This window comes from Ciconia boyciana, chromosome 7, assembly GCF_034638445.1.
Source record: "Ciconia boyciana chromosome 7, ASM3463844v1, whole genome shotgun sequence".
Taxonomy (NCBI): Eukaryota; Metazoa; Chordata; class Aves; order Ciconiiformes; family Ciconiidae; genus Ciconia; species Ciconia boyciana.
In genome coordinates this window covers 3,559,339-3,573,021 of record NC_132940.1, presented here as the reverse complement: position 1 = coordinate 3,573,021, position 13,683 = coordinate 3,559,339, and the positions used below count along the sequence as shown (strand labels likewise).

The window sequence follows — 13,683 nt, the reverse complement described above, 5'->3', positions numbered from 1 at the left end:
TTTCCCAATGTCTCTTTGGGAACAAATGAATGCTGCAGAGGGCACATTATTTATTAGGTGGTTGTGCCTGCACATAAATCTTACACCGTTACAAAATTAATACAACTTCTCTCTGAGAAGAGCTAAAAACATATGGAACAAAGAAAAAACAAATGCTGAAAGTAATTTTACTTGTTCACATTCCCTAATTTCTCTACCATTCTAAAGGAGCAACTGTTGACTAAATGTCGTAGATTTTAAAAAATGCCGCAAGGGGTTTTGACATCTGAGATCTAATTTGCAAAACACAAAGCATCAGTTCAGCTAAACACAAAGCATCAGTTCAGCTGAGCTGGGCAACTAAAAGCCAGGGCACATGGAATCAGTAGCCAGGACAATAATTTTTGAGCCTCCTCATACCAGCTAGCCATCCTGCAAAAATTTAAATATGAAATCAAGCTGACAAATACCACAGAGGAACTCACTTTCTGTTCACAATCGCCCAGTCTTCCGTGTAACTTCTTACACAGTCCCTCACATGAGGGTCCATCTCACTGTTAAAAGAATAAAAACAAACACCTTCAAAATCACAGACATGATAATGACTTCTTAAACATACATACTTTCACTTAGGTTTCTATTTACTCTTTCAGGCATTTACAGACAAAAATTCCAGGCTTCAGCCTTGCAGATACTCAAATCCAGAACAATTAATTCCCCTGAGCAAGGTGTCACCCTGTCACCTCGTACCTCTCTTCAGGCACAGCCGACACAAGCGTTCGACATTCTCGGGGGGTGTACACAACCTCAATGTCGTCGGGAGGAAACTCAAGCAAGTCTCTCAGGGGTCCGGACTCCCCTGCAATCGGGTGTGTAATAAGGTAGTCCTCCAACTCAACCGGGTCCACTGCTTCCGTAAGCGGTACCTGGGAAAAGACAAGCAATGGAAGGGTCTTAAAACAGAGAGAAAGAAAGAAAAGGGAAAAAAAAAAAAAAAAAAATCACATGCACATATTCTACTTTGGTTTTTAAATCAGCTCTTCTGCCTTGTTGAGGAAACCTGATCTAACATCAGATTATAATTAACCCTAGTAGTGTTAGCCTTAGCTAACACTCATCATAAACCAATTTTTCATGTCTTATCTTTTATCCAGTATTTCTCTGGATATTTCTATGATGCATACCAAGATCATCTCAAAAAAAAAAAAAAAACCAAACAAAAAAGGCATTTTCATCTATTTTCAATAAATTAATCTGTTTGCACACACTTTATTTCCCACGTGTATGACTTTGGATTTCTTTTTACCATGCTGCTGCGCTGATCACAAAGGGAACCTTCACCCTGATGTAAGATGCAAAGAACCCTTTCACCCTCAGGCACAGCCCCCAGACAGAAATCCAGAGCACGGGCTGATTTACCAGGAACTCACAAAGCCACAGAACTCTAAAGACTAACATTATTTTGAATTAAATCACTTCTCTGGCAAACACAAAACACAATGTTCGTCCACCACAGTTACAAGTTTAACCACGTCTTCTCCCTGATATTAGAACCTTCAGTGCCATGACGACTCTGCCCATGCCAGCAAGGGACACTGCTGTAAATAAAATGGATGCTTAAAAAGCATCTTTACTGGACACAAAGCTTGCACCTGAGGCACAAGGAATGACTGAACACACACATGTGCAGGAAAACAGTAGATTTCACTGGCAGTACTGACCTCAGCATACTGAAAAAAAGTGAGGTTTTTTTTAGATACGTGAAAAAAAAAATTGCATCAACTGGATATATACTCACATTGCATAACTGTGTATTTTTACATATGTATATTATATAAATACATATATATATTCTGATATAAGATCATTATCCTAGGAGGCTGTACATAAACATAGACATTAAGAAAATGAAACACTAAAAACAAGTTTTGAGGAACCCGTTTCTACAGCAATTGACAGGTTTCCTAGAATTCCCTGGCACATCCCGGTGAAGCTGCGTGGTTTAATATGAGTCACTAAAACACATCAAAATTCAGCAATTTTTCTCTACTACTTCCTCTTTCCTGTCATCCAGACGATTTCTGTGGGACAGGGACCTATCCCGTAGCTTGTCTTCTGTTGGAGATGACTTTAAAAAGAACACTTAGAATTTAAGTTTTAAATGTGCTTCTCAAAAAAATTGCTATACCAGTCTCAAATTCCAGTTTTTAACCTTCTATTGCCAAAAAGTTCTGAAATGAATCAACTTTTTATTCAAGGAAAAAGACTTGGCTAACACAGAGGGTATTGACAGAATCTCTCCTACTGCAGCAAACTTCAATGAATACTGCAATTTTTTTAAAATACAGAAGGCAAATCATTCAGCAGAAAAGTGGTGTGACTCCAGTAAAGTCAGGTGAGTTGGACCAGATAATTTTATGCCAGATAAGAATCTGGTCCACAAAAAAATAGGATGTCTAGAAACTCAGTATTAAGTTCTGCAATTTAGGTAAAAGACACAAATTAATTTCTGTGTAAAGACATGCACCATCATCATCATCTGTTTATCTCTGACCCCACGACCTTTTTTCCCCTTCTAATCCTGAACTCTGGAAATGAACTTCAAGTATGTGATTCGCAGAACTTTTGAAAATACAAACCAGATACTTTGAACTGTTTTCCTCACTGCAAAACTCAAAATGAGCAGAACTTGTCATTGCTCTTTCCCACATTACCATTAACATGTCATCACCTCACGCTATCTCTTTCTTACATACAGATAGACCAGCTCCTTTTGGCTCTAGATAACTGACAAAACGTACAGCAGTGATGTGTGACAGCTTATTATTGAGGAACTGCTAAAAGCGCATGTTTTTTCAGAAGAGCTGCTGCATACTACTACTGCTACTTTACGTGCATATAATCCTTTCCACCGATAAACCTCAAACCCAAAGAGTAAGAACCCAGAAATGGAGACTCCTTGCAAACGAAGATAAAAATAACAAAATCACTGGGCAAAAGCCACAGAGGCATTGGGTAGCAGAGGCGCTGGGAAAAAGCCCTCCCTCAGGTCCTCTCGTTGCCAGTCCACCCACGCAGCGATGCAGCTCTGTGCTGGACACCGAAAGCACCCTCGCTGGAAGAAGGCCAGAGGGTTAAGGTAGCCTCGGAGGGTGACTTAAAGCTGCTTAACTGACCCTATTTTTAAGCCCTAACATTTTAAGACTTACTTTTACTCCTCCTGCTGACCTCCCTTCCACACCAGCGGCTTCAAAGCTGAGGCACCTGCCAGTGCACTTGCTCAGCAAAACTGAGCTGGCCATGCAAGTGTTGTGTTTCAATCTGCACAAACTCATTTACCTGTGCACCTCCCCAGGCTAACAAAGAGGAACCTTTTCCTCATTCCCTCCAATCTTTCTAATCCACTCATCCTGATAAACAGAAGAAAATTACAAACAGACGAGGAAAAAACCCTGTATTAACACAGAGTTGATGGGGATGTGCAGGACCGAGCAGACACAGGGCAGAGACTGCCACTGCCCCAATCGCACCATGTTTTCCCCATTCCTGGCATTTTACATCTCAAATTTCACTTGTCCAACAAGAGCATTGTAATGCATTGGACAAAAGATGAATGAACTGGCTACGCTAGTTAAAAAACACCTAATCCGGAAAGGCAGGCAGTGCTTAGGGGACTATCCAACACCAGCTCCCAGCTCTATGCTCCGGGGGTTTCCAAGCCCGTCATACACCACAGGATTAGGCCCAAGGTTGCACTCCACAATTTTCCAGTTTGTCTCTTTGGATAACTATTGTACCATGAAGATGTAAACAAACATAAAAGTCAAACCCAGAAGCCTGTATTAGACTCACCATCTGTGCAGCCAGAAATACTGTCTAGCACCTGAGTAAACAGGCCAAACATAAATTCATGGTTATGAAGAGGAACTACTTCATGTCAGACTATTGGCAGATAAAAGGCAAGCACATTATTTTAAGCTTTAGATATTTGTGGGGGAAGAAGTGATGAAAGAGGAGGAGGAAATAAGGATGAACAAATGCACCGAAAGGAAAATGAACCCAAATGGCATCCCAGTGTCTGAACTGAACCACGACAGCTCCTCTCACGGCTCTCACTGCTGATGCCTTAACCTTTCCTCCGTCCTGCATCCCTCTGAAGTTGTGGATGAGACCAAGAACAGACACAGTATACAAGGGGCTATTCCCGTGTTATCCGTAACCTGGCCAAAGTCACCTGAAATCGTCATATGAATCCATCAGATCAAATGCGCACACCAAAGGAGTTGGACAAGTTCAGATAAAGACCAGGTTACCCAACCTCATCATCCCAGCCTCACCGCTGACTGAGAAGCAGAACCTGCTCTATCATCTCACCTCCGAGTCTCCAGGCCCAGCTTACCTCCTCGTGGCACCAGGAAAAATAACAAGGCACCCAACAGCCAACTCCCCGGCCTATTAGGACTGTGATACTTTCTTAGTTTACAAAGCTTCGCCCTTTTCCTTGTGTACCACTCTGACATATAGCTGATCTCCAGATTATCACAAGAATAGCAAATCACGCTTTCAGCTGCATATTAAAAGGTTTTAAAATCTGCTGCAACAGAAATGGGGGAACAGCTGAGGAGCTATAAAGCTGTACTCTCCCACAGCCCTGCTTGCTGGCAGGCTGCAGACAGCAATCTTCAACGCAATCTTCATCCCACTTCCAGGAAAAGCCTTTTTGATTCCTCCCAACAGCTCCTAGGAAGCAACAGTAGGTGCCTCCGCCCCAAAATGCAGCTGGTTTTTCTTCATCAGACTTCCAAAGGCAGAGGGACAATTTCAATCAAGTATTTGCAAACGTGCAGTCCACCTACCAACTGGCTAATAAACCACAAATATCTAAAGCTTAAAATAAACCAGGGGGAATGCTGGAGCGTTACCATAAGAAATCATTGACAAGGGTGTCCATTTCTTCCAAGAAGAGTTTATTAAGGCCCTCCAGAAACCGAAGCTGTACAGGAGCTCTGACCATCTTCCCAACAGGACTATGGAATAGTCTAAATTAATGGCAAATACACGCTAAAAATATGCAAAGGAAAGCCTGCTCCCAGAACCACGATTGCTGCTCTTTTAAAAAACACTCTTTGATTTTGTGTGAGCTGTAATTACAGATCAGATTTTGGACAGCTTTTCAGACAATTCCTTAACACAGTTTTCACTCAGTCTTTATCCCAGGATCGGACACTGCCACCTCACTCAGGGCAAGCGCTATTCTGGTGCTATTAAAATGAATAGGACTACACAGGGAGAAAGGGGACACTCGGTATGAGTAAGAGGGGCATAACCTGCTCCCTGCCAACGTAAACACCAAACACAACGAACTGATAAACTGGAAGTACAGAAGAAATCAAATGGGACTCTCTCTTTTTCAGACTTACACAGCCCAATTACCACGAATCAAACACATCGCTTGCAAATAACAATTCTGCACATATATGTCCTTAACCTGACCATAGACACACGCTCTGTCACCTTAACTAAGACACCAGCCTGACTGATTTGGCTTATATAAACTATTTAACACACACACAATCCATAGGTGCATCTGTGTTGCTGCAGTTACAGCTCTCAGCAGCTGCGTTACAAAACCCTATTTCAAAGGTTTACAACCCTCCTGCAACAGGGACAGTCAAGCTTTCTTCTTTAAGGCTGTGTTATTCTTCACTGTTATATCCCCTTAAAAGCTTGAAAATAAAATTTCGTTTCCTATCGACTTTGTCCTTCTCTAGACAGCAAACATTGTATTTTGCTGTAGTTTTAGTGCACCGCTAGCCGAAACATGTCTCTCTCCTATTTATTTCCTTCTTTGGAGCACCTACCTGTATCATCATCACAAAAGAAGCATCTGCACGAATCTGGCAACAGGGGCAGAAGCCTCTGCTAGGGGACATGGCATAACTCCACGGAGGGTAACACAGACCCCCACTTGCTTTAGCCACGCATCTCACCCAAGGACTACAGGAGCAAAGGGCTAACATGGAGGAAAGCTACACCCAGGGCACCGCGCTGCAAAGCTCATGGCTTATTCCACCCCACCAAGGAAGCAAAAAATAAAATGCAAAGGGCAGATTTGTATTAGACCTGCTCTGTTGTGGCATTCCTGAGAACAGACGACTGCAACCAGCTCCCTCGTGCACAGAGCAGACCTCCCTGACAAGCAGGACTTCCCGCGTGCCCCAGTGACCAGGGGTTTGCCGAGCATGCTGGCCGTGTACAGCTGACAGGGAAGGCAGCAGCAGCCACGCTCAGAGGGAGCTGGGCAAGCAGAAGTGTGCAGGGCAAGGTGATTCAAAAGGCAGCAGGGATGCCTCACTAACAAAGGCAATGGGGATACTTGCCATAGATGCACTCTTCCGTCATGCTCAAGAAATGACCAAAGGATAAGTATTTAATTAGCATGCCATTTAATTAGCCATCGTTAGAGCCCTTGCCTGAACAGCCTCCCCCTCCAGTTTGCTGCCTTACTGAACCAATTACACCTACACCAGTACCTAAAGACTAAAGGTCTGCTCTCCTGGGCACTGTGCAGAAGGTCAGTAAGGCATCACAGTAGCAGCTAGGGCAGAAAAAGGGACAATTATTATCTCCATTTCACAGATACTGATTGAACCACAGAAGAAGTCCTGTGTAGATCATTGCTGCATGCTCTGATGTCCACAGGCATTCAGATTTTTGCCTGAAAGACTTTAACCTATCCTTTCCCTACACCAACAGCTGGGCAGAGGGGATATTTCTAGATCCTATTCAAGAATTTTGTTGCCTAACTCACACGTGTTGCACTGAGCATCACAAGTAGTCCTGTGGGACATGCTCTCAGCAACACACTGACCCCAGCTATGATTTTGCAGGCTCTTCCAGCTAGCGTAGGTCAGCACAGCCATGAAAAGCACCGTGTCCCTCGCATTTCCTTCTCCCTCTCTCCCCTCCGCCCCCCCAAGATACCTACTCTCATGGGGGGCGGCGGGGACACAGAGCGGCATTTTAAATGGTTATGACGTGATGGTTTGGCAGGATGCATCTGGCAGAACAGGGATCTGAACCCAAGTAGCTCATGGCCCAACCCAAGACCAATTTTTCTTTTATCTAAAATGAGATTCATCGTGCCCAAGGGCAAAGACCCAGCCTCTGTGAGGATCACGGTACAATTTGGGGCCCTGTAAAAATGACAATGGCAAGGACTGGAAGGTTATACCTCCTGCCTCCTGTGTGGGAGTAAAATTCCCTGCGAGGATACGATAAGGGACCTTGAAAAATTAACCTTGCAGAGCTCATCACAGGGACGACCCTGACTGCTATTTTTACTTGGCGGCTAGGCATTTCTTCAAAATCAGGGTGATATTTCTTGCCAATTTTGAAAGTAGGACAAAGTTCCATCTTAACATCAATACCTCCTTAAATATTAAACAATTTATAATGTGCTAAAACTGCAACAGATTGCACCAAAGCTTGAAATTCTAAATTAATACCAACTTCCCACCCACTGCCTCCCTGGGCAAAATCTTGGAAGGACAGAAGCAGCAGATTAACATTTCAAAGCTGAGCCCCAGCCTTCTCTTAGCTATCGCTAGGTCTCCAGGGCAAACAGTCACTTCCCTTGTTGAGCATTCAGGAATGCAGATGGCCTGTTCTTGTTGTGGCAAAATCCCGTCACCCTTAAAGGGATACTGGTATCTCAGGGAACCGCAACAGGAGTCAAAGCTGATGTACTGTAGGAAGGACTCAGCGTAAATCTGAGAATACAGGAAATGTAACACACTAAAAAAAAAAATAAATTTGCAGGCAAGTTAAAGAAGGTAACTGTTTAAAGAAATGTATTTGCTAAACAGAGGCACAGATTTACTTTTAAGTGTGAACTACAGGCCATAGTCACTCTAAGAGGTTTTGAAACATGAGCAGTGCAATATTAACCACTGCCAATGCCACAGTATTAAAAAATATGTTTTACTTGCATAAATTACATTTTCTTCCACTTAAACACTTACTCCAAAAATGGTCATCACTGGATCCAAATTCTAAGAATCACATATTTGTCTACTACCATTACTGCATTTCAGAAAACCCATACCCCTAATTTCATATGCCTAACGACTGGTGAGCACAGAGAACTTCTGCGTTTAATTTTCTGGCTGCATTTATAATACATGGAAATATTCAAATGAACCAAGGAGATTCCTCGGCAATCTCTGTTTTTCATCAACCACAGACAGCTACCAACCCTCAAGGAGGATGACACTTCCCCAGCCATAAAATGCAGTAATTATCTCCACATACATGTGTACTGCCCCTGGAATGTAGTTCCATGTCTCCTGTTTTGCTCTAGCTCTTATTATTTCTTTTGCAGAGTGTTTTGAAAGATGTAATTACTATAGAGAATAACTGATAAAAGTCCTTCGTTTCAAATTGTAAATGTGCCTCAAAAATTTCTGTAAGCATTCTCTGTTAAGACAAAAAATGTTTTAGAAATAGTCTGAAGCCTCCATTTTTAAGAGCTGAGGATATTTAGTATTAAATTCTGGATTCTTTTTACAGACAAGCCCAGTGATCTGTAATGTGTGTCAAATTCATGTAATATCACAATGCTTGAAATGGGAAAAACCTCTAATGAAAGGAAATATTTGTAAATATACCTACCTAAAGAGGGATCCTACATATAACAAATAACAGCCACTAACAAAACCAGTGCCATGTTTTATGTATAAACATTGCTAGGTTATTTGCTATTATAACTGGTTGCTAATGTAAGAAGCCATTTGGGTACAGAAATATTAATATTAATCAGAGATTAATTAGTTATCTGGGAATACTAAAGCAATTTCTTACCAAACCCAGAAAGACATGAGTTATACCTCCAAGGATGGGTAAGAAGAACGACAGTATCTTCTTTGATGACTAAGAATCATGTAATTTCACCAAGAGAGTATTTCAAGAACACAAAGACTTTGATATAGAAAATGCAAGTGCTGAGACTGATCTGAAAGAGCTACCCTCTGATAAACTGCACCAAGACTGAGAGCACAGAGACTGAGACAAAGAAAACATCAAAGCTCCATTATTAAAGAAATGAAAAAGCTGAACAGTTTGATCAGAGACTCTAGAAAAATCACAGACTTCCCACTTTTGGCAGAAACACTAAATCAGATCAGCGGAGATGGATCCCTCCGGACCCTTAGTGTTCACACAGGCAAACCATGGTGGCTCTGAACTGTGCAAGCTGAACCGTGGCAACCACGAACATGCACGCTCTTCTCAGTGGAAAATACTTGGCACAGTCACATCTCAATTATCAGTGGGCAATTTATCCAGGGTATGGATTAACCAGGAGACACACGAAGACGCCAGAGCTGGCGTCGCGTGGAGCTGCCTATGCTATTAGCTCAGGAGCAGCACTAGAGGACAGCTGAAGTGGTTTATGTACGTGCCCAGGTGAAGAAATTACTGGGTCTGCCACAATCAGGGGGAGCAAAGCTCCACCTAACAAACCAAGCAAGGCCAAGCCAGCTTTGGGCACAGCCGGTCCCAATGTCTCAGCTCTGTGCAGCTGAGCAGCCCTGCCTGGAGATGCCAGCAATGAGCCCCAGCACCCAGCTAACCTCTGCAGCGGCACACCATCACATCAACCTGTTGACCGAAACTCTGGGGACCACAGTGGACCTCCAGCCTCGAGCCTCCTTGCCTCCTGTTCAGAGCTGGCTCTGCAGAGCCACCCAAGTGTTCCCGCACAGTGACAGCATTGGCCAGGCCGGTGTAAAACATGGGTGCATCCACCCAACCCTTCTAGCCCACATAATAGAGATGTGGGTCTCATTCAAATTAGCTTAGCGCTAAAAAGACTAACAATGCATTTAAGATGCCTTATGACTGCAAAAGACTGCCAAGTGCATATATACAAAGGAACTGTTGCAGCAGCACATCTACTCCTCACGTGCTCAGGTGTCCTCTGACATCGACTTACTCCTTCATGCACTCTCACAGCCCGTACTAAAGCACGCTCCGCCGGCTCTCCTGAGCCTTCACAGGCAAGCGGCAGCGAGACAGCCGAGAAGGAGAAAGCAGCTACAATTTAGCATCGTGAAGCAGTGGTCTTCCAATCCACTGCTGCTTGCTGGGACCGTGGCAGCATTAACGTGAAAGACTGCAAGCAGAACAACAGGGACTCAGACTGAAAATTCTTACATTGAAATTTGAATCCAATATTAAGAATTTTTTGCAGTTTAGGGTATTAGCAGAGTTTCCACTAAGCATCAGTTTGTTTATGAATTTTCTTTCGGAAAAAGATGTGTCACAACTGACTTTAATAAACAAAGAGTAGGATTTAATGGCATTTTTAGATTCTGAGTATTTATTAACAGGCCTGTCATAAATGCTTCATTTAAGTAACTGAATTCACAGCATAATAACATTTAGTTAAGATTAGTTATCACTGCTAACGTATAAACTGTTTAAGTTATTGCACATAAATGAGACTCAGCAACCTTTCAATGGATACCAGACTCACCAACTTAACATATAAAATGCTCAAGACCTCTGCAATAGAACTCACTACTGACTTTAGAAACAGTATGTGGCAGTTTTAATTTACTAAAGAAAGCGCCTGCACCAGAGCAGAGTTAACTGTGAGTAATCCCTAATGGGAGGAGGCAGGGAAGAGGATGTGGATGCCTCTCCCATCCTCCCCTGTCTGATGAGGATAGACCATTCAGCAACGCAGGGCAAAACCTCCAGGAAATACATATAATGGGAGTCGCTATTAAGCCTTAATCAGCTTTGAGACAGAATTAAGACTTGGCTCATTTTCCTTTTCATTTTAGTGATTTTGGTGATAAAATTACTTGGCTCTGAACACTTTAAAACACCCTTTTCTGTGCCACATAGGATACTGTCATGTTTTCCCTTGGAGTGTTTTCCATTCATTTGCACAGATTATCATTTCTTCTTCTTTTAAATTATGCTAAAATAAACAATGGAAATATACAAAGGAACCTATATTCTCTTATTGAATAATTAGATACTATCTTTGAATACACAACCAAAGTCTGACATCCAGTATATCCAAGACAAAGCTTCAATTAGCCCAGATAATGCCCATAAACTCCAAAGTGCTTTACAAAGATATGTAAATGTCAGCACCTTTATTTTACATGGAGAAAATGGAGCGCTGAGAGCAGACATGTTCAGATCACATCATGTCCAAGAATCCAGACCTCTTTATTCCCAGACTAATAAGCATCTCTTATAACAGTGTTCCTCCTCATACTAACATTCAACTATGCTGTAACATACACCAACAGACAGGAAATATTACCCCTAATCCTTTGGAAACAGCTGCGATTTTTCTGTAAAGCAACTGAGTATACATTCATTCTGCTTATTTGCAAGTCCTGTGAAATGCTGCTCTTCTAATTAAAATATACCTCTAGAGATTTTAAAAAAAAAAAATTAAGAAAATTTTCTTTCCTTAGGAAAAAAAAAAAAAATCAAGTTCTGGACAACAACCAAAAACATTTCAAAGACTATCTTTGGCACTCAAAAGGGAAGTATTTAGAAACGCAAGATTTTATAAGTCTTTATCTAATTTGAAAAATATTAATAGCATTAAGCAACAAAAGTTGCTGAATGTAGCAATCATTAAGCAACAAAAGCTGCTGAATGTAGAACAAGACACAGAAACACCTGGGCTACAACTGAAGAGAAGTCCAGATACCTAGTGACTATTTTCTGTCCTTCGAGAACATCATCTGCCCTCATAAAAGGACAGCACACACAGGGAAAAAAACAGACTACAAGTCCATTTGCAGATAAAAACCAAAACTCTGCTCTTCCCACACCAAAGCAGTATAACAAGCAGCCATTAAACAGCAAACCAAGGCATGCACACCAAGATTCAGAGAAAGCTTTGGTTCGCTTCAACAGTAACTCATGCTAATCTCTGACAGTCCACAATCCAGCTTCATCCAGGTAAAACTACCGCAGAAATCCAGAGGGAGGAATCAGGCCTCTGCCACACTGCAGCATGCAGCAACGAGAGGAAATCACTGGTGCAACAGAGGGTGAGCAAACAGAGTTAACAAGCACCACAGCACAAGGAGTTGCTCAACAGAAAGAATAAACTTGGAAAGAAAAGAAAGTGGTTAGTCACGAGGGATTGTAATAGCCCATAGTAAACAGTCCGGTTCATCAAATAAACAAAGCAAATACCCCATCTTGCAAGATGCTGGGGAATTCTTTGGAAGGAAGTGCAAGCTCTCCGCTTTCAGTGCATTCAATCAGTGAGTTTGCCAGTGAGAAGCCCCAGCTCCCACAAGGGAATATTGAACCTCTCGATGCACCGAAGATGAGCACAGCACGTGGCTTACAACCCAGAATGTAAACAGCAAGATGCGAACACACACTTGATTTATCAGTGGATTTAGAGAGACTTGCAAAAGTAACTTAAAAAAATAAAATCTCCTCCATCTAACTCTAAGACCTTACCAGCTCCTATTTCTCAGTAACAAACTGTCAGTGCCTTCTGTTCTCGATTTCAAAAATAAAAGCTCAGTGCTGCAAGGACTGCATCCTGCAAGGAGTCCCAATTCAGCACATCAGGTTATACACAGAAAGCCTCTGAAGGCTTTGGACCCGTATCTGTGGTTTGCGGGACATGCAGTTAAAATCAGCTGCTCCTAAAGTGGCAGAAGGGTGGAGGCTGACAATAATAAACCGCAAGCTCCTGTACAGTCATTTGAAAGCAGTGTCTTCTCCCCAGCTCTACCAGATACTAAATTAGAAACAGTTCTGGCAGCATTTTGTCTGCTGCTTGTGAAGCAAAAGGGAAGAGACTCGCTAAAATTCAGCTGACAGGTTTTTGCATTTATCCTAGGTTCAACCACACGCAAGTCTGTTGAGTGTGAAAAGTCTCTGCACTGGCTTCAGCCAACAAGAAACAAAAGGCCCAGCCAAGCACAGTGCTGAGGGCCCTTCATTCACAAAAGCATACATTTCTCCATAAAAATGTCTCCATTGGACTGCACGTGATGAGACTTGCAGACGAATTACCATAAGCAGCTACTGTTGGCAACTGTCAACAGAGAGTAAGTGCTGACCTTATCTGGATCATAACTATCTATGGAAGTGCCCAACACGATGAGCAAGATGCACGGGATAGGAGAGACTGCATTACCATTAGAAGTCCTCCAGTTCCATGCGGCACACTCAACAGTGCAACTGTTGCTGCCATTGTGGAGATACTCACATGAAACTCAATCACATAGCTTTATTAAAATATCCATACATTTTAGCATAAATTTCCTATTTAAACACACTCTATGCACCCTACTGTAGGCTTTCAAACCAGTACGGCTATACAAAACTGCCATGCAGATTCAGGGCCTTCTATTTCTTCTCTGTAAAAGTGTAATGACACACAGACTTCTGAACTTTTCCAGAGCAAATGGCTATTTCAGCTTCACAGCAGTAATGCTTTCTCTCTGCATAATGTTTGTTATCAAACCAGGACAGGCAGGCACAGCAGATTCTGATAGATGCCTAAGGGAGAGAAATTAACCCAAAATTCAGTGCAAGCGAACCTCTGTCATATTATGCAGCCTCAGGATATAGACTCATGACAACTAAATACACTTTTCCTACAAACTATCTCCTACAAAACTATCGCTCCATGTTAAT

General features: G+C 42.3%; 1 protein-coding gene across 5 annotated transcripts in view; it reads right to left on the bottom strand.

Moving 5' to 3' along the window:
- Positions 1-13,683, bottom strand: part of DOCK7 (dedicator of cytokinesis 7) — a 109,849-nt gene that overhangs the window by 84,008 nt on the left and 12,158 nt on the right. For all 5 annotated transcript variants that reach the window (XM_072868995.1, XM_072868996.1, XM_072868992.1 and 2 more), the window contains exons 3-4: positions 730-905; positions 465-533 (exon numbers count right to left, since the gene is read on the bottom strand). In XM_072868995.1, coding sequence (XP_072725096.1) covers positions 465-533; positions 730-905 — 245 coding nt within the window. The remainder of the gene's footprint in view (positions 1-464; positions 534-729; positions 906-13,683) is intronic.